General features: G+C 44.2%; 1 protein-coding gene across 1 annotated transcript in view; it reads left to right on the top strand.

Annotated features, from left to right (window-relative positions):
* The first annotated feature begins 6,643 nt into the window (after positions 1 to 6,643).
* The window catches only part of SLC5A4 (solute carrier family 5 member 4), a 36,830-nt gene continuing 21,913 nt past the window's right edge, over positions 6,644 to 21,560 (top strand). Inside the window, exons 1-5 of the mRNA XM_032139521.2 lie at positions 6,644 to 7,735; positions 8,717 to 8,788; positions 10,729 to 10,833; positions 13,755 to 13,814; positions 15,049 to 15,153. Coding sequence (XP_031995412.1) covers positions 7,568 to 7,735; positions 8,717 to 8,788; positions 10,729 to 10,833; positions 13,755 to 13,814; positions 15,049 to 15,153 — 510 coding nt within the window. The 5' untranslated portion in view covers positions 6,644 to 7,567. The remainder of the gene's footprint in view (positions 7,736 to 8,716; positions 8,789 to 10,728; positions 10,834 to 13,754; positions 13,815 to 15,048; positions 15,154 to 21,560) is intronic.

Genomic DNA, 21,560 nt, shown 5'->3' with positions numbered 1-21,560 from the left:
TTCTTTTCTTTTTTGCACGTGGACGTTCTGTACATGTATCCCAGAACTTAGAGTCTAAACAAAAAAAAGGAAACATGCAGTCCACCAACTTGTGAGTCATGAGGAAGGAAACAACAGACCTGGAACTGGTAAGAAGACTGAGTCAATAATCAAAAACTCGTCGATAAAGAAGAGCCTTTCAGCGGGGACACAGGCCCCCTGGACCTGTCCTGCCTGGCCCCTGAGGCTGCATTTACCCACCTGCCCCCAGAGGGTGGGCCATCAGGGTAACTAGAAGTTGCTAGCCATCAGTTTGCACAGTGAGGCCCCTCCGAGCCCCTCCCATCAGACCTGCTGTGAGCAGCAACCTGTGGCTGTGGCTGTGGCTGTGACTGACAGAGGTGTCTGGGGTGGGGCCAAAGTAGTCCCTTGGAGCCCTCACACACTATTGGTGGGAATGTAAATTAGTACAACCACTATGGAGAGCAGTGTGAAGACTCCTCAAAAAACTACAATTGGGGCCACCATGTGATCCAGCAATCCCACTGTTGGGCATATACCCAAAAGAAAGAAAATCACGGCCGGGTGCGGTGGCTCACGCTTGTAATCCCAGCACTTTGGGAGGCCGAAGCAGGCGGATCACGAGGTCAGGAGATCGAGACCACGGTGAAACCCCATCTCTACTAAAAATACAAAAAATTAGCCGGGCGTGGTGGCGGGCGCCTGTAGTCCCAGCTACTCGGAGAGGTTGAGGCAGGAGAATGGCGTGAACCTGGGAGGCGGAGCTTGCAGTGAGCGAGATTGCGCCACTGCACTCCAGCACGGGTGACAGAGCGAGACTCTGTCTCAAAAAAAAAAAAAAAAGAAAAAATCACTATATTGAAGAGATATTTGCACTCCCGTATTTATTGCAGCACTCTTCACAATAGCCAAGATGTGGAAGCAACCTAAGTGTCCATCAACAAATGAATGGATAAAGAAAATGTGATGTATATGCACAATGGAATACTATTCAGGCATAAAAAAGGAGATCATGTCGTTTGCAACAGCATGGATGGAACTGAAGATTATTATGTCAAGCGAAATAAGCCAGTCACAGAAAGACAAACATCTCATGTTCTCACTTATTTGTGGGATCTAAAAATCAAAACAGTTGAACTCATGGACACAGAAAATAGAAGGATGGTTATGAGAGGCTGGGGAGGGTATTGTGGAGCTGGGAGGGAGGTGAGGATGGTTAATGGGTACAAAAAAATAGAATGAATAAAACATACTATTTGATAGCACAACAGGGTGACTATAGTCAATATTAATCATACATTAAAAAACAAACCAACACAAAGTTGCCCCTTGGCTTCACTGCTTTGGGGAAGAGTTGCACAAATTAGACTTGTGGCCCAGCTCCCCGGGCGGCCATCCTGTGCTGGCCAGGGTGTGCCAACCTTATCTGGCTGGAAGTTTGGGGCGGCAGAACTCTGACCCTGACCCTGGTAAGGGGCTTCCCCAACCAGTGCCATTTAGGGGGATGCCCTGGGTGTGAGCCTGAAAGCTCCAGCTCTCTGCCTTGCCATGTGAATGTGTTTTTTGGGCCACAAGCCCCCACCTCGCTCCTGCCTTACTCCTGGGAACAACGAAAGTGGACAATTGCTCTGGGGGCTGCAGAGAGAAAGCTAAGTGGACTGAGTAGGGGTCTGTGAAGGGGGCAGGAGGATGGACTTTCAAAGGGTAAGGAGTGGGCAGCTTAAGGTTGCAATGGCAGAGGGGTCTCTGACCCAGGACCTGAACTGCAGCCAGCTCTTGGGGTGTGGACCACCCAGCTCGGCAGTTGACTCCTCCACTGACCAAACGGGAGAGGAGTGAGCATTCTCCCTTGTGCATATTGATGCATTGTTTAGCCTTCGCTAAGGGTGGGGTGAAGAGAAGTGTGGGTCTTCCTGGGTCAGGGGAGGCTGCCTTTTCTAGTGCTCGTGACTTTTTTTTTTTTTTTGAGATAGAGTCTCGCCCCGTCGCCCAGGCTGGAGTGCAATGGCACGATCTCAGCTCACTGCAACCTCTGCCTCCTGGGTTCAAACGATTCTCCTGCCTCAGCCTCCTGACTAGCTGGGATTACAGGAGCCGCCATCACGGCCAGCTCATTTTTGTATTTTTAGCAGAGACGGGGTTTCACCATGTTGGCCAGGCTGGTCTCGAACTCCTGACTTCAGATTATCCACCCACCTCGGCCTCCCAAAGTGTTGAGATTACAGGCATGAGCCACTGTGCCCGGCCTCATGACTTCTTATTCCTGGTCTCATACCTGGATTTGTCTCCATCTGTTTTCAGATTTTTAAGTTTGTTTTATCTTTTGGGTTCTTCATCTAACTCCTCTCGTAGACCTCATTGCTCAGAGTGCACTATTAGGGCAAGGTTCTGCCACTGCCACCCTCCATGAATGGATTTCTCCCTCCTGCCCTGGGGATATGGAGAGTGGCTTGTTTCTTTCCCTGTCTATCCTAGAAAGATGATTTATGGGTTTTTGTTTTTGTTTTTGTTTTCTTTTTTGGCACCAAAATGGCAACTGGGTTGGAGTTGGGGGAATACAGCTGGCCTTGGGTGGAAGCGCTCCTCCACCGTTTCTCCCTGGTTTCAACAGTGTTAGCATTTGTCCATGAAAATACAATCTTTTCTCTAAAGTAATAAGAGGTGACAGCTGGGGGGAGTGACTGCTGCTGCTGCCCCCAGCTCCCCCTTTCCCCTAGCCAGGTGTGGGGGAGATTCCTGTTGTGACTGAATGTAAGCACCCCCACCTCTGCTGCAGCCAACATAGAGGAAGTGTAGGGGGACCCCTCTCCCACCCTCATCCCCTTCTGAGAGTGGTCAATGTTTACAAGCCCCTGAGTCCCCCAGCCCAGGGACCCTGTTGCTTTCTTTCACCAGCCTCAATCTTCCTGGGCCTTCGCTGCTCCCCTGCCCTTCCTGGGGTGGGGTCAGGCGTCGCCCTGTGTTCCCCTGTCTGCCTTGTACCCACAATCATCCCACCGCTCCACCCTGTGTGACTTCCCCTTCTTTTACCTACTCCTGTGAATACTCCCTTCTCCCAATAAAACTTGGTGTGTATTCTCAAAAAAATTGAAAAGCCCTTCACCAAATGACTCACTGGTGAATCCTACCCAACAATTAAGGAAGAATTAACACCAATCCACCTTAATCTCTTCCAAAAAAAAACTGAAGAGGAGGGAACACTTCTTAACTCATTACATGAGGCTTGCATGACCCTGATACCAAAAAGAGACAAAGACACTACAAGAACAGAAAAATACAGAGCAGTATCCTTTATCAATACTAATGCAAAAATAATCTACAAAATAGGTAACCTAATGTAGCAGCATATTAAATTATACACCAAGAACATGGGGAATTTTTTCTCAGAATTCAGGGATAGTTCAATATATGAAAATCAGTCAATGTAGTATGCCACGTTAATAGAACAAAGGAAAAAAAACACCTGGTGCAGAAAAAGCATTGATAAAATTCAGCCCTTTTTGGATAGAAAACAATCAACATGGGAATATAAGAAAACTCCTTCAATATAATAAAGCCACATATGAAAACCCAATAGCTAATAGGTTAATTTCATCATTAATAGCTAATAATGCTGAAAGACTAAAAGCTTTTCCCCTGAGATTATGATCTAGACCATGTGGTCTACTTTCATGACTTTAATAAAAAATGATGTGATTAGAACACTTAACATGAAATTTACCCCCTTAACAAATTTTTCAGTGTACAAAACAGTACTTAATTGTAGGTACAGTGTTGTACAGCAGATCTCTGCCACTCATTCATCTTGCTTAACTGGAACTTTCTGCCTGTTAATTAGCAACTCTCCATTTACCTCCCCCCACGCTCCCTGGCAGCTACCACTCCACTCACAAATTCTATGTATTTGACCATTTGGGGTACCTCATATAAGTGGAATTATGCAATATTTGACCTCCTGTGACAGGTTATTTCACTTAGCATAATGTCCTCAAGGTTCATGCACATTGTTGCATATTGTAGAATATTTTGCCTTTCAAAGGCTGAATAATATTCCACTGATGCATATACCACATGGTCTTTATCCATGCATCCACTGATGGACATTAGGTTGTTTCTGCATCTTTTGTGAATAGTACTTATGAACATGGGTGTGCAGATGTATCTTTTTGCAATGCCAATTTCAATTTTTTTTGGATACATGCCCAGAAATGGAATTGCTAGATTACTTGGTAGTTCTATTTTTAAATTTTTGAGGAAGCTTCATACTGTTCTCCATAGGAGCTGCACCATTTTGCATCCTCACCAACAGTGTACAAGGGTTCCAGTTTCTCCACATCCTGATATTTGTCTATTTTTTCTTTTTCATTTTTCTTATAATAGCTATCCTGACAGGTGTGAGGTGATATTTCATACTGGCTTTGATTTGCATTTTCCCGATGATTAGTGATGTTGAACAATTTTTCATATATCTCTTGGCTATTGGTATGTGTTTTTTTGAGAAATGTCTAAGTCTTTAGCCCATTTTAATTGGCTTACTAGTTTTTTTGTTTTTGCCATTGAGTTGTGGGGGGTTATTTTATATTTTGGAATCAACCATACTTCCTTTCTTCAACATAGCATTGGAAGTCCCAGCCAGAATAAGTGGGTAAGAAATAGAAATAATTAAAAGGCATTCTAATTGGAAATGAAGTAAGATCATCTCTATTCACAGATGACATGAGATCAGGAGTTCAGGACCAGCCTGGCCAACATGACACAACCCTGTCTCCACTAAAACTACAAAAATTAGCTGGAAATGGTGGTGCATGCCTGTAATCCCAGCAACGTGGGAGGCTGAGGCAGGAGAAGAGTCACTTGAACCTGCGAGGTGGGGGTTGCAGTGAGCGGAGATTGTACCACCGCCCTCCAGCCTGGGCAACAGAGCAAGACTGCCTCACAAATAAAATAAAGAATACATAAAGAAAACCTTAGCTGGGCGAGGTGGCTCACACCTGTAATCCCAGCACTTTGGGAGGCTGAGGCAGGAGAATCGCCTGAGGTCAGGAGTTCGAGACCAGCCTGGTCAATATGGTGAAACCCTGTGCCTACTAAAAATACAAAAAATAGCTGGGCATGGTGGTGTGTTTCTGTAATCCCAGCTACTCGGGAGGCTGAGGCAGGAGAATCGCTTGAACCCAGGAAATGGAGGTTGCAGTGAGCCAAGATTGTGCCATTGCACTCCAGCCTGGGCAACAAGAGTGAAACTCTGTCTCAAAAAAAAAAAAAAAAAGAAAAGAAAACCTTGCTGGGTGCAGTGGCTCATGCCTGTAATCGCAGCACTTTGACAGGCTGAGAAAAGAGAATTACTTGAGCCCAGGTGTTCAAGACCAGCCTGCACAACATGGTAAGACCCCCGCCTCTAAAAAAATGAAGTTAGCCAGGCATGGATGGCATGTGCCTGTGGTCCCAGCTATGGTGGTGGCTGAGATGGGAGGATCACTTGAGCCCAGGAGGTTGAGGCTGCAGTGAGCCGTGCTTACCTCACTGCACTCCAGCCTGGGTGACAGAATGAGACCCTGTCTCTGAGAAATAAAAAGGAAATTGTACAATTCAACAACAACAAAAATACAACGTAAGGCTATTCTGGGTACACTGCCTATGAGGTAGTCCTGCTCCACAAGGAGCAGTATAAGAAAGAATACAACATAATTTTTAAATGGACAAAGAGGTTGAATATGTATCTCTCCAAGAAGATGCACAAATGGCTATAAGCACACGAAAAAATCAACATTACTAGTGATTGTGTTAGAAGTGTAAATCAAAACTATATTGTGATACCCACTTGATACCTACTAGCATGTCTATAATTAAAACATAAATGACAAGTATTGAAGAGGATATGGAGAAATTAACTCTCCTATGCACTGTGGAAAGAATGTAAAATGGTGCAGCTGCTGTGAACAACAGTTTGGCAGTTCTACAAAAAGTTAAACACAGAATTATCACATGCAATTCCACTTCTACATATATACTCAAAAGAACTGAAAGTAGGGATTCAAACAGATCCTTGCACACCAATGTTCATAGCAGCATTATTTATAATAGCCAAGTATAAAAAGAACCTAAATGCCCATCAACAGTTGAATGGATAAACAAAATGTGGTATATATGTGTATTGGAATATTATTCAGTCTTAAAAAGGAAGGAAATTCTGATACATGCTACAAGATGGATGAACCTTGAAAATGTTAAACTAAGTGAAATAATCCAAAGAGGAAAATATTATATGATTTCATTTGTATGAGGTACCTAGAATAGGCAAATTTATATAGTAAGAAAGAATAACAGAGGTTACCAGGGCCTGTAAAGAGGGAGGGATGGGGAGTTGGGGAGTTAGTTTTTAGTGGGTACATACTTCTGTTTGGAGATGATGAAAAAGTTCTGGAAATGGATAGTGGTAATGGCTGCACAACACTGTAAATGTACTTAATGCCAGTGAACTGTATACTTAAAAGGGATTAAAATGGTAAATTTTATGCTATGTATACTTTGCCACAACAAAAAATGAAGTATAAAAGAAGAATTTCCGGGCTTTCCGTTTTTTCGTGTGTGTTTTTGGTTTTGTTTTGTTTTGTTTTTTTGAGACAGGATCTTGGTCAGTTGCCCAGGCTAGAGTGCAGTGGCGTGATCATGGCTCACTATAGCTTTGACCTCCCAATCACAGGTGATCCTCCCTCTTCAGCCTCCCAAGTAGCTGGGACCACACACGTGCATCACCACACTCAGCTAATTTTTGTAGAGACAAAGACTCCCTATGTTGCCCAAGCTGGTCTCGAACTCCTGGCCTCAAGTGATGCTCTCTCCTTGGCCTCTCAAAGTGCTGGGATTACAGATGTCAGCCACCGCGTAGGCTTTACTTCTAACTTCTTCTCAGCTGTGGTCCTGGAGTCTTGTTTCCTGAGTCCTCATGATCCCCATCACATGCTTCCAGGTTGATTCACTCCTTGTACAACCCTCTGACCCAGCGTTCTCCACAGCTCTGCCCTCAACTCTCCATATACGGTGCTTGAAGAGCCACTTCCTTTCCTATACAGGCCACCAATGTCTTTTTGTGGCACATGAAACCCACTTCAGAGAAATGTGGGACTTTGGAATCCATGAAAGGCGTAATTCACTTCACTGTCAAGGGATATAGCTCATTGGTCAGAAACTGTATCTGTTCTCTGAAGGACCATTGCATTCGGTCCCTCTTGGCTGGTTTCTGGTACCTACTCCCCTCTGTCCTTCTCCCCTCCTTGTCTGTCTTCATTTCTCTCAAATCCCCCCTCCACCTCGTCAAATCTCTTTAAAGACCCTGTCTTTGCACTCAGAGAACACCCCATGCCCCACCTCAAATTCTCCCCTCATTTCTGGCCCTGCATCCCTCATTCTTACACTCTATCTGGGCTAGCACTCACTGGTGGAGGGCTGGGGTGCCACAGCTTTGGAGAAGAGGTTTAAAGGTCTCCATACCCAGGAGCTGGCTCTGATATCTCGCCCCACCTGCCTGAGGCTGATCATTAACCCAGAACTTATATAAAGATGGCTCATGCATGGAATGGGTATAGCACTGCCTGCAGCCATGGCCAGTACAGTTAGCCCCAGCACCATAGCTGAGATCCCAGAGCCACCTCCATTGTCTGACCGCATCCGAAATGCTGCTGACATCTCAGTCATTGTCATCTATTTTCTGGTGGTGATGGCTGTTGGGCTGTGGGTAGGTGGAATCCCAGTGGCTTTTAGGGTGGGCACAAGGTTTAGGAGGAGGTATCTTAAGGGGGGAAGGGGTGTGGTTGTGACAAAGCTTTTCACAAATGTCATTGTGTTATCAGAATCATTTTCTTGTGTGTTGCATAAATAACGCTTACAATGAGCTAATGTATTCTCCTAATAACCCCATCGTGTGCACAGAGCCAGCACCGGGACCTTCAGATTTACTATGCATCGCCAACACCTGGCATAATGGACAAAGAGGGTATTTTTATTATCGCATTTCTTTCACTTTCTTTTGTTGTTTGCTCACTTTCTGATTTAGTGAGTTGGACTCTTCATTTATGTTGACTTTTTTCTTTTAATAAGTTTGAGACTGCAATTTTTTTTTTTTTTTGAGATGGAGTCTTGCTCTGTCGTCCAGGCTGGAGTGCAGTGGCATGATCTCGGCTCACTGCAAGCTCCGCCTCCCGGGTTCACGCCATTCTCCTGCCTCAGCCTCTCCGAGTAGCTGGGACTACAGGCGCCCGCCACTACGCCCGGCTAATTTTTTGTATTTTTAGTAGAGACGGGGTTTCACTGTGTTGGCCAGGATGGTCTCAATCTCTTGACCTTGTGATCCACCCGCCTCAGCCTCCCAAAGTGCTGGAATTATAGGCGTGAGCCACCGTGCCCGGCCGAGACTGCAAATTTTATTGCAAGCATGGCTCAGTGATACCTCACATGGTTTTCATAAGTGAGAATACTCAGAGCAGTTAAGACAGAAGTTAAGGATTATGATTTTTTTAAGTTCTTCCAGCCCTGGGTTTTTACAAAGCAATTGTTTTTGAAGTCCTTTAAAATTTGATGCTACAGAACGCTTTCCAGCGAAATGTTTCTCTCTGTAGGAGTGCTGAAGTCACCCCTCTCAGCATCCTGGCCAGAGCCTCTGGGGTGTCTGGGTGCACTTGCTGGGGCTTGACCCTCACCTGTCTTCCCTTCCGCTCAGGCGATGCTGAGGACCAACCGAGGTACTATAGGAGGCTTCTTCCTCGCTGGTCGTGATGTGGGCTGGTGGCCGGTAAGTGGACCAAAGTTTTCTGGAGGCAAATTTCCTGAGTGTGTGCTTAAAAGTGAATGTAGGCCAGGTGCAGTGGCTCACACCTGTAATCCCAACACTTTGGGAGGCCAAGGCTGGCAGATCATCTGAGGTCAGGAGTTCGAGATCAGCCTGACTAACATGGCAAAACCATCTCTACTAAAAATACAACAGTTAGCCGAACGTGGTGGTGCATACCTGTAATCCCAGCTACTCAGGAGGCTGAGGCAGGAGAGTCACTTGAACCTGGGAGGCAGAGGTTGCAGTGAGCCTAGATCACGCCACTGCACTCCAGCCTGGGCAACAAGAGTGAAACTCCATCTCAAAAAAAAAAAAAAAAAGTGAATGTAAAAACATTGGGAATGTTGATCATTTCTGATGTACATTGGTTGCTTACTCGCTGGGGCTCCTTTCCTAAATCCCTGACTTCATGGCTCCTCTCTGTAATTCCAGGACATTACAATATGTCACCTATTATGACAGCCGGTTCAGTCTGGCACTGAAGGACCCCAGTTCAGCCCCACCTCATATTCTTTTCTTCTGCTCCTTATCAAGGGTCTTCTTCTGGCTTCTTACAAGCTCTGCACATTCCTGCCTTGTTGCCAGTCCTGAGCTGATGCTGGCCCTCTTCTTAGGATTGGCCTCCCCTTGTCTGCTGTCCTCCTTCAATGCCTCACCTTAGCCCTTCCTCATCTGAGGAGCCTCCCGGCTCTCTCCATGGGTCCCTATGTCCCATGCAGTTATTGGCTGTGTTCTCTGTGATGGTGCTAATGCTGATGCCTCTTGATTCTTGCCAAGTGGGTGTTCTTGTGGGGTTTTGATGTGTGGCCCCCTCAGCCAGGGTCCCACTGCAGCAGAGGCTGCATCTTCCCCTCTGCACCTGGAGAGTGTCAGCCCGGCATCACATTATACAGTGGGTGCTTAGCAAATGCTTCCTTCACAGATCTGACTCATTTTCTAAATGGTATGAGGGGAAGTGGAGATGGGCAACTGTCCTGGCTGGGGTGACTGAAGCAGAACAACTGGAAGTTTGAAATGAATTTTATTTGGGGCATCCAATCAGACATTGCATTTTTAGGACTGTTTAGTGAAACATGCAAGGAGGCTCAAGCGATCTTGAAGCCAAAAATCAGCTCAATCCCATCCTCTGCCCCCATGTAGCTGAGTAGAAAAAGTGATTTTAGAGGCCTTAAAAAGTGGGAAGAGCCACACCCCAATTCTCTTCTGCTCCTTCACGTCCACTCAAGAGACCTCTCTTGATCTTTGGGTCTTTAGAACAGCAGACACTGTAATGGTGAGGGGATGAATGAAAAGAGGGTCCCGTGGCTGGGAGGATGGAGAGAAATTCCCTCCTAGCCAGCTTGGGGTCTTTGCGTATGATTAAAGGGACAAGAGCTGATGGGAGATCTGGCAGTGCTTGGCCAAGGACAGGCTCAACTCAGAGCATTTTAGTAGATTGACCAATGCTCTCCCAAGACAGGCGCCAACAGGCTTTTCTGTAAAAGGCCAGACTGTAAATACTTTAGAGTTTTCTAGCCATATAGTCTATTGCAGCCACAGAACCCTGCTATTGTAGGACAAAAAGCAGCCCAAGTCCGTATGGAAAACCAATGAGTGCGGCTGTGTTCCAGACAATGAAATTTCAATCATACAATTTCACATGTTTACAATTTCACATTTCACAAAATATTATGCTTATTTAGATTGTTAACCATTATTTAACAATGCAAAAATGTAAAAATACATTCTTGGCTCGTGGGCCATTCAGAAACTGACCGTGGGCTGGATTAGCCCAGGGGCCGTCGTTTGCTTGACTCCTGCTCTGAGGAGTAGTGACGGAAACATCTCAGCATCTGTCTATTTTCAAGAAGTCTGATTTGGATCTTTTAACTCCAACCCTAGTCTGTTCTCTTGCATTCCAGATGGGCGCCTCTCTCTTTGCCAGTAACATCGGCAGCAACCACTATGTGGGGCTGGCTGGGACAGGAGCAGCTTCAGGAGTCGCCACCGTAACATTTGAATGGACTGTAAGTGACATAATAGGCTTTTTCCTTCAAATCAAAACCATATCCAGTGTCTCAGTATGTTTTATGCTGCTATGACAGAATATCACAGGCTGGGTAATTTATAAAGAACAGAAATGTATCTCTGACAGCTCTGAAGGCTGGGAAGTGCAAGGGCTGAGGGACCCACATCTGGCAAGGGCTTCTTGCTTCATCATCCCATGGTGGAAGGTGGAAGGGCAATAAGAGAGAGAGGGAGAGAGATGGAGACAGAGACAGACACAGAGACAGAGACAAGAGAAGAGAAAAGGGGAGGAGAGGGTGAAACTCATTTCTTAAAATCAGGAACCCACTCCTACTATAACTAACCCACTATCTCAATAATGGGATCCATCTGTTTATGAGGGAAGAGCCCTCATGACCTAATCACCCCTTAATGGTCCAACCTCTCAATACTGTTGAATTGGGGATTAAGTTTCCAACACATGAACTTGGTGGTACACGTTGAAACCATAGCATCCAGGTATATTAATGGAAGTCATATCCCAGGTTTTTCTGGGTGTCTGTATAGAGTGTTCTCCTGTTTGGTTTGATATATATATATATATATTTTTTGCTTATTTGTTTGTTGTTGTCTTCTTTGTCAATTTTAAGTTCTGGGATACATGTGCAGAACCTGCAGGTTTGTTACATAGGTATACATGTGCCATGGTGGTTTGCTGCACCTGTGAACCCATCATCTAGGTTTTAAGCTCCGCATGCATCAGGTATTTGTTCTAATGCTCTCCCTCCCCTTGCCCCCTACCCTGACAGGCCCCAGTGTGTGATGTTCCCCTCCCTGTGTCCATATGTTCTCATTGTTCAACTCCTACTTACGAACGAGAACATGTGGTTTTTGATTTCCTGTTCCTGGGTTAGTTTGCTGAGAAAGAGGGCTTTCCACCTTCATCCATGTACCTGCAAAGGACATGAACTCATCCTTTTTTATGGCTGTGTAGTATTCCATGATATGTATGTCCCACAGTTTCTTTATCCAGTCTATCATTGTTGAGCATTTGGGTTGATTCCAAGTATTTGCTATTGTAAACAGTGCTGCAATAAACATACATGTGCGTGTGTGTTTATAGTAGAATGATTTATAATCCTTTGGGTATATACCCAGTAATGGGATTGATGGGTCAAATGGTATTTCTGGTTCTAGATCCTTGAGGAATCGCCGCACTGCCTTCCACAATGGTTGAACTAATTTACACTCCCACAGCCTTGCTCTGTTCCCCAGGCTTGAGTGCAGTAGCAGGATCATGGCTCACTGACCTCCTGGGCTCAAGCAATCCTCCTACCACAGCCTCCCATGTAGCTGGGACCACAAGTCTGCACCACCATGCCCAGCTAGGTTTTTGTTTTTTTGTAGATATGGGGGTCTCCCTATGTTGCCCAGGCTGGTCTCTTAACTCCTAAGGTCTGTGAGCCTCCCAAAATGCTAAGATTACACATGTGAGCCACTGCACCCAGCCTCCACCTCTTGTTTGACCTTCAGCACTTCTGTGGTCCCATTCTGCCTGGTCCATTCCATGCACATCATTGCTCACCTCTAAGATTTTTCTCAAGCAGTTATTCCCACCAGGAATGTCATTTCTATATGCCTCAATCCTTATGTTCACTTGAACATTTTAGCTCTCCCTTTCATCTCTCCTCCCTGAGTTCCCACTATGTGTCCAGCCCATCCTCTAGCACAGGGGTGTCCAATCTTTTGACTGCCCTGGACCACACTAGAAGAAGAAGAATTGTCTTGGACCACACATAAAATACACTAACAACAGCTGATGAGCTAAAAAAAAAAAATCACCAAAAAACCTTATAATTTTTTAATAAAGTTTACAAATTTGTGTTGGGCCACATTCAAAGCCAGTTTGGGCCACAGGTTGGACAAGTTTGCTCTAGCACATGGCTGGACGTGTGATGGATATGCCACCAATAGCTTTTGAGTTGCCTGAGTTTTTCTGTTGTTTTATCTTACTCTTTCTGGTGTTTTCATGTACATGCATGTGCATATTAGGCCGAAGACGATGCCTGTGTAAAGGAAAGTTGGATGATAGTGAAAGTTTAAACAGATCATCCCTGGTTGAACTCAGAAAGTGACCTTGAGTGATCACACATGCCTGTGCCCCTCCCCTGTTGAAGATTTTGCCCCTACATTTACTTCAGTAGTATCCAGGAGTTCAGGATGGACCCAGGCTCCAGATATGCCCTATGGCTGGAGCTTTGTTTTAATAGGGCCATGGACACCAGAATGAAGCCAGTCTTCAGAGGCATGGCCAGAATGACCTATGGACCAAGTGGGTGTGATGAGCAGGCTGCAGAGAACTGAACTGCTCCCCTTGTCACTGTGACCTTGGACCCCCTTAATCTCTGTAAGGCTCAAGTTCCCCCTCTCTAAGATAAGAATAACTGTGCTTCTCATATCTGCCTCACTTAGGCTGAGAGCAGCGTAAGTGATCTATGTGAAGACTCTGTAAAAATTGCACATTAATGCTAGATTATATTATTATCGTCATTGTATGTGGGAAGACTTGGGGAGCACTGGTGATATTTTCCTATCTCCAGGTTCCTTTCTCATTGCTTTTTCACTCCATTTATCATTTATGCAATTCAAGAAAAATTCCCTTTGGCAAAGATTGTATGACCTTCCAGGGGTTCCACTGGGATCAGATCCCTTATCTTCTTTCCCTTTTTCACCACAAGTTAATCTTCAGAAAATGGTGGCCCCTGAGTCATAGAAACAGAAAAAAAGGAACTCACAATTGTCTTGGGATTATAATTGTTTGAATGGGAGAGGATTAAGCCAACTTTTTTTTTAATTTCCAGACTCAGAGGTCATATAAGGAGAAGGTCCACAAGCCAAGCCTCTTTAACGTCTCACTGTCTCTTATTTTGTTTCCTTGTAGTCCTCAGTAATGTTGCCGATTCTTGGGTGGATCTTCGTCCCTATCTACATCAAGTCGGGGGTGAGTACCTGTTACCAAAATGCCAGAGTTCAGTTCTAGGCACCGCTGCTCACTGCACAGAAGATCAATCACTGAGACAGTAAGTATTGCCAGGAAAAAAAGGCTTTATTTAGGTGCTACAGCTGAGGAGATGGGAGCTCAGTCTCAAATCCATCTTCCTGATGGACTAAAATTAGGGGTTTATACAACAGGGAAGATATGTAACCATGTGTGGGAAAACAGGAATTAGGGGAGGGGATAAGGAAGAGAAGTCGGTCAACAGGAAGCAGGTGGTGGGTTAGACAATTATAACGGGCAAGGGGTCTGGCTTCTCATTGTCCAGTTGTGTTGATCTAGTGAGTTTCAGCTCTTTGACCCTATCGGGAGAACTGATGGTTGATTTCCTGAGAGGAACTCAGATAAGACAAAGGTAACTTTCTCAAGTTGTAACACTGGGAAGATCAGTTTCTATGCTTATTCAAATAAACCACAGACATCAGTTCTATGGGACAACTGGGCCAGTTCCATATCCACAGTGTTCGGGTAAATCTGTCAGGCAATCATTTATTCACTTATTTTTTCTCTTCAATCATGAAACCTGGGTCCCTGCCCTTCACCTGGCCTATTGCTGGAAATATACAGAAGACAAAAAAATCAAATTTCTTGCCTAGAGAGGTTTCCAGTATAGAATGTGGCTGCAGCCAGCGGGGAAATCAATGGTGCCCCTGCATAATGACCCTGGAGCAGAGATGACAGTTTTGATGGCACAGTAAAGGTGAAGGCAGTGGAGGGGGAAGCATTATGATCAGCTCTAAGACTTGAAGCTCGAGGGTCGGGAGTGCCCGAGGCCACCATTAATGGAGCCAGGGATTCCGGATCAGAGGCAGATGATGGATGACAAGGAGAATGATGATTTCACTTTTCAACAGGATGAGTGTTTGGTGCATTCAGGACACTAAGGTGGAGATGCCCAACTGGCAGTGGGAAAGTGAGATCTGCAGATTGGTCAGGAGAGAGACCTTGACTGGAGTTATCCATGGGGGGGTCCTTCTCTTTAGAAGCATGGTTTAAGCACCCACCCTCTGCCAGTCACTGTGCATGGCATCAGGGATGCCTCTACGAGTAAGAAGCCATGGTTCCATCACCAGGAAGGGGCCATACACAGCACTTTCACTCACAGGTGCTTAGGAAATGCTGAATAATCTGAACGCACAGGGCCCTAAGGGTAAGTCCCTGTCAATGTCTGTCTCTGCAGGTGATGACCATGCCGGAATATCTCAAGAAGCGGTTTGGTGGGGAGCGACTCCAGGTCTACCTCTCCATCCTCTCCCTCTTCATCTGTGTGGTTTTGTTAATTTCTGTGAGTTCAGAGCCTCCTGGCATTTTAGTTTCAAGAGGTTGTCACATGGGGCCAGAGTGCTAATATGAGAGAGCTGGATGTGTAGACTGTTAACAGCCTTTAAAGGGTCAAGGATATGGATGTCTTAAATTCTCAGGGGTGTCTCTTCAAAGTCTTCATGAGGAAAAAGGGAGCTTCAAAGACCCTGTGTTTGTAGAGTGGTAGACTTTTAAGTCGTGAGAAGCTCTAGAGTATAAATCTCCCCTCTCATCAAGGATATGAAAAAATGGATGTAAAGAAAGAACAAAACGTCTCATTCAAGTAACACAGCTCTTTAGTAGTAAACAGAAGGAATTGGTCTCCTGCCTTTTCCATTGCAAGATAACCTTTATATTCTTTCTCAGACCATGTCCAGATTTATATTTTCATTTTCAGTTTGATTATCTGACACATGAACCAAAAGGAAAGTAGTTTGTATTATTATACTGATTTTTCTTAAGTTCACTCTATCTAAGACCACCATGGTAAGACATATGTCACAAATAAGTGTTACAAAATTTTAAAGTACATTTTAAATACTTTTTTATAAAGTTACATTTTTTGGGGCCTGGTGCAGTGGCGCACACTTGTAATCCCAGCACTTTGGGAGCCTGAGGCAGGTGGATCACTTGAGGTCAGGAGTTTGAGACCAGCCTGGCCAACATGGTGAAATCCCCTCTCTACTAAAAATACAAAAATTATCCGGGCGTGGTGATGCACACCAGTAATCCCAGCTACTCGGGAGGCTGAGGCAGGAGAATAGCTTGAACCCGGGAGGTGGAGTTTGCAGTGAGCCGAGATCACACCACTGCACTCCAGTCTGGGAGACAGAGGGAGACTCCATCTCAAAAATAAATAAATAAACAAACAAGCGTTACATTTTTGGGAGATGATCAGTGAGGAAAGAAGGAAGGAATTTGAAGATTCAGCAGCACGTGTAAAAAACAGAGTAACTTATTTGCTCCTATGTATCAGTGACTAATGAAATAATCTCAAGTTTACAGTCTAGGCAGGTGTGTCAGAGTTCATGAGAGAAAAGGCTGACCTTTCCTATTGCTCTTCTGTTGAGCCGAGTGGTTATTGGAAGTGAACTAGCTGCTTAGGTTAGATGGCATGAGCCTTCCCAATGCAATGTGAGCATTGCCCGGCACTGACTGCGTATTACTGAGCTTTGTGTGAGCGTAGCAAAGATTCTTGAGCAACGGGAGTTCAGGAGATAAGAATTCTGTACATGAAATAATTAGTCTCATATGACAATACATGTAAATGTACTAAAATACACGCTGAACTAGAGTGCATGGACAAGTACAGAAAATGTGCCGTGCACACCCAGAGAAGAGGATGCTCCCTGATGGATGGCATTGGGGGTCATACTCTTGGAGAGGGCACTTAAGTATTCCCCAGGATGGGAAGGTTAGGTGAGGCAGAGGGAAGCAGAGAAGCTCACAGTTGTCAGGGGCTTAGAGTTCACATGTTTCTTAGATCATTGGACTTGCTAATCTCCCAATTCTCCTCTGGTGCTGACATCTACAGCTTTACAGTTCTGAAGAGCATGAGCAGGCCGGGCGCAGTGGCTCACACCTGTAATCCCAACACTCTGGGAGGCTGAGGCAGGCAGATCATGAGGTCAAGAGATGGAGACCATCCTGACCAACATGGTGAAACCTCGTCTCTACTAAACATACAAAACTTAGCTCTGGGCATGGTGGCATGCACCTGTAGTCCCAGCTACTCAGGAGGCTGAGGCAGGAGAATTGCTTGAACCTGGGAGCCAGAGGTTGCAGTGAACTGAGATCGTGCGTCTGCACTCCGGCCTGGGGACAAGAGCGAGACTTCGTCTCAAAAAAGTAGATAAATAAAAATTTTTTTAAAAAAAAGAGCATGAGCAGGCATGAAGGCAGAGAACAGAGGACAATGCACAGTGAAAAGGGGCCCCCGAAGGATGCAACCTCCTAGGCTGAAGGGTTACTGGTGGATGTGGAGGGACAGAATGTTGGTGAACTGGATGTGGGTGCAGGGAAGCCATGTGCAGGTCTGTGGCTGCGCAGAGTCCGTGGTTGGTTGGAAAGACACCTTAGCAGGAGTCCATTCTTGCCTCTAGGTTTGTCTTAAGTGACATTAATAATGATTAACCTTATACATGACCTTTTGTGTACTCTTACACTCTGATAACGGATTGTGTCCTAGTTACTTATTAAACAGATCGTTATGAGACGTTAGGACAGGACAGTTTTCATAACTCTCCTCTGCCCAGGTTGGAAAAAGATCATCTTGTTCACTGGTTCTCAACCTGCAATAACATATGTATTGAGATTTGATAAAACTATTATCTAATCTACAGTCTTTATTCAGATATTGACTATTGTTTTAATACAGTCCCTTATAGCAAAAGAAAATCCTGATCTTTGCAATTCCTCTTTATTATGAGAAATATTTTACAGTCATTGTTAATGTAATTAATGCCACTGAATTATATATTTAAATGGTTAAAATGGTAAATTTTATGTCATATATGTTTCATCACAATAAAAGAAAAATGTCATTGATGGCTGAGCCCAGTGACTTCTGCCTGTAATCTCAGCACTTTGGGAGGCTGAGGCAGGAGGATCACTGGAGGCCAGGAGTTCTAGACCTGCCTGGGCTAAATAGTGAAACCCTTGTCTCTACAAAAAAAAAAAAAAAATTATTTGGCCAGGTATGGGGGCACACGTTTATTGTCCCAGCTACTTTGGCTGAGGCAGAAGGATCAGTTGAACACAGGAGCTAAGTTGTAATGAGCTAAGATCATGCCATTGCACCCCAGCGTGAGTGACCTGGAGTAGTCCCTATTTCTTTAGGAAAAAATTCATTGATAATATGTCAACTACTTACATATAATTTCAAAGCCATGGATTTAATTCCTTAATAGTACTATATAATAGAAACAAAGGCCAAGGAATCCATAATGAGATAGTGTGTTTTAATATGAAAATGATTAAGTAGAACTACACATGAAGTCAAAAGGCTGTGGTGTAATACTCGCCCCTCTGTGGATGAGGATAAAGCAGTATGAGTGAAGACAGCTATAAATGCAGGCAGAGGCAGATATCACACGTGGCACCTCCACAGGTAACGTTCTTTTTCTGAAATGGTGAACATTTTTTTAAAAGTGAAATTTTCCCTCAATATTAGCTGGTATTCCTGGGAAACCCAAATGTGCAATAGAGTTACAGAAAGTACTTTGCATTTGTACAGCCGAGTTGGGATCTAGGCTCAGAAAATCAAGAACAGGTTTTTGGCCAACATCAATGTCGCGTGGGATGATAAAATGTCAGATTTTATTTCAAATCTTAGAGAAAAATACAACCATCTCCTGCTACACCTGTTTCTAGCCCCAAGTTCTACAGAGAAACAGAGACAGAGTCTCACTCTGTCTTCCAGGCTGGAGTGCAGTGGCGCAATCTCGGCTCACTGCAACCTCTGCCTCCCAGGTTCAAGCGATTCTCCTGCCTCAGCCTCCCCAGTAGCCAGGATTACAGGCACACAACACGCTCAGCTAATTTTTTTGTATTTTTAGTAGAGACGGGGTTTCACCATGTTGGCTAGGCTGGGCTCGAACTCCTGACCTCAAATGATCCACCCTGCTCAGCCTCCCAAGGTGTCTCTCATACGTTTTTAACTATTTGAGATTGTTACACACGTCATTGCCCTTTAACCCCAATAATTACAATGTAAAATTTCCCCCAGATTTAACACTCATTGATGATTCTACCTGATCCAGTGATTTTTACCTGATCCAGTCTTTACTGTGGCAGTTGTAAAATGATGGTTTTTAAAACTGAGCCTTCCCTGTATATCGTTATTCCTAGGAGCAGGGATAATTTCTTGCAAAACCAAGTGGAATTATCAACTCAAGTAAACATAACATGGATACACTAATCTGCCACTTAAATTCCAACTTTGTCAATTGACCTAGTAATACCCTTTTTAATCATTTTTCTTCCCCAGTACAGGATGCGGTCTAGGGTCAGGTACTACATTCAGTTGCCAAATGTCTTTAGCCTCCTTTCATCTGGAGCATTTCCATGCCCCTTTTTCTGTCTTCGATGACACTGACAATTTGAAGGATAGAGTCCCTACTCCACCCTTCTTAATATGACAATCTTTATTTTGGATTTGCCTGATATTTCTTCATGGTTGGATTCAGGTTATGCATTCTTCTTGGCTGGAATACTGCATAAGTGATGTATCCTACTAAAAGTGTCCTATCTAGAAGCATTCAATGCCCATCTGTTCCTCAATGGTGACGCTAATTTTAATCACCTGGTCAAAGTATTGCCCAGTTTCTCCACTATAGAATTACTGTTTATTTTCCCCTGTAACCAATAAGCAGTCTGTGACGGATCCTTTAAAACACTGAAATATCCAGTTCCTCTTCAAATTTTTCCACTAGATTTAGCATTCATAAATGGTTCTTATCAGATCCAATCTTTACTATGATGGTTGCCAAATAATAATTTTCCAAAACTCCTAGCACTCCTTCCATAGTTCCCAGCCAGCATTCAGCAGGCTACTGAGGGCAGGAGTCTTCCCTTCTCTATTTATGTATTACTGATATGGACTGATACATTCCTATTTATCATTGGTTTACCAATATTATTATATGCAGTTATTTTGATACTTTTTTTTTTTTTTGAGGCCGGGTCTCACTCTGTCGCCCAGGCTGGAGTGCAGTGGTGTGACCTCAGTTCACTGCAACCTCTGCCTGCCAGGTTCAAGCAATTCTCCTGCCTCAGCCTCCTAAGTAGCTGGGACTATAGGCACACGCCACCATGCCTTTTTGTATTTTTAGTAGAAACAGGGTTTCGCCATGCTGGTCAGGCTGGTCTCGAACTCCTGATCTCATGATCTGCCCGTCTCGGCCTCCCAAAGTGCTGGGATTACAGGCATAAGCCACCGCGCCCGGCCAGTTATTTTGATACTTACACCACATTTGGCCAATGAGAGTTCCTCAAAATGGATTCTGTGTAAAGGATGGGGCATGATCCCATCATTTTATTGGGCAATTTCTTAAATTCTGGCCTAACAAAATGTTTCAGACTCATCTTGTACCAGCCCTGCTCCAGCCCTGGAATCACCTATTTTTCTGGGAGAGCCCTGGCTCCTTTAGTGTGGGGGGTATTAGAAACAAAAATCTGCGTGCTAAGTGTGCTTATTGGGTGGACTTTTTTTCTTGACTATTTTAGCTGACATAATTAGGAACTAAATGCGTACATACACACATGTAAATGCACACACATAGATATATTCACACACATACATACATATACTTTTTAGGCAGCTATACACATACATATACAGTTTAGAAATCATGAGTTCACACTAATACCTCCAATTCCAATACAGCTCTATACAGTATTTTATTGCCTTGTGCAGTTCTATATTTATATGTTCCCTCTTCCACAATTGAGAATCCTGGCCCTCTAAGTCATCAACATATATATATATATACACACACACACACACACACACATATATATATAAAATTTGTTTGCTCAATCCTATAATGCATCAAAAATGGTTTCAGAAATGCTTCAGGACATTGGTCTGGGCAAAGATTTTTTTAGATAAGACCTCAAAACCACAGATAACAAAAGCATAAATTGACAAATGACCTCAAGTTATCCACTTGCTTTGGCCTCCCAAAGTGCTGGGATTACAGGCATGAGCCACTGTGCCCGGCTGAAACAAAAATAAGTAAATATTTTTAAAAAGAAAATTATTTCCGAATTGCCTCACCCATACTGCTACAAAAAAACAAACTAAATATGAATTCAGAACTTATTTGCAGTTCTCCTCCATCCCCACCATAAGACTAGTGTATCATCAAACATGGTGTTCCTCATTTTGCCAAACTTTGTTGCCACTTCTAGAAGTTTCTTCTCGGTGTAGATCCCTGTTCTGAAAGGCAGCTTTGGCTGTTAGTTTTGAGAGTTTGTTTGACCCAGACTACTCTGAACCCTTTTGGAATTTACCAAAGAGCCCTTACAGTTGCCCACTGGTTATTAAAGCAAAACATCTTCTATGCTCTGCTGTAGTTCTGAAATTGTCCCACTGTGCTTCTCAGCGGTCACCTGGTGGCTATGTGGGGATGTCTAAGTTTCTTCAGATAAGCTGCTGTTTCTCTCTGCCTCCTCCCAGATCTTGCTGCCATGCAGGTCTTGTGGCTGAGGTTGATTTGCACCTGCCGTCTTGCCTTTTGGGCCTCATGGAAATACCCTGTCATCTCATTTTGTTGGTTTTGCCATAAACTTGCTCTGTCTAACGTAGACATTCATGGAAGTTCACAAACTATGCTGCCACATTCACCATCTTCCTGGAATAATTTATCTATACTTCTCTAAGTGTTC

The sequence above is a fragment of the Hylobates moloch genome, unplaced genomic scaffold, assembly GCF_009828535.3.
Source record: "Hylobates moloch isolate HMO894 unplaced genomic scaffold, HMol_V3 SCAFFOLD_19, whole genome shotgun sequence".
In the NCBI taxonomy this organism is placed as follows: Eukaryota; Metazoa; Chordata; class Mammalia; order Primates; family Hylobatidae; genus Hylobates; species Hylobates moloch.
The sequence above is the reverse complement of the archived record's forward strand: the minus strand, read 5'-3'. Positions and strand labels throughout refer to the sequence as shown.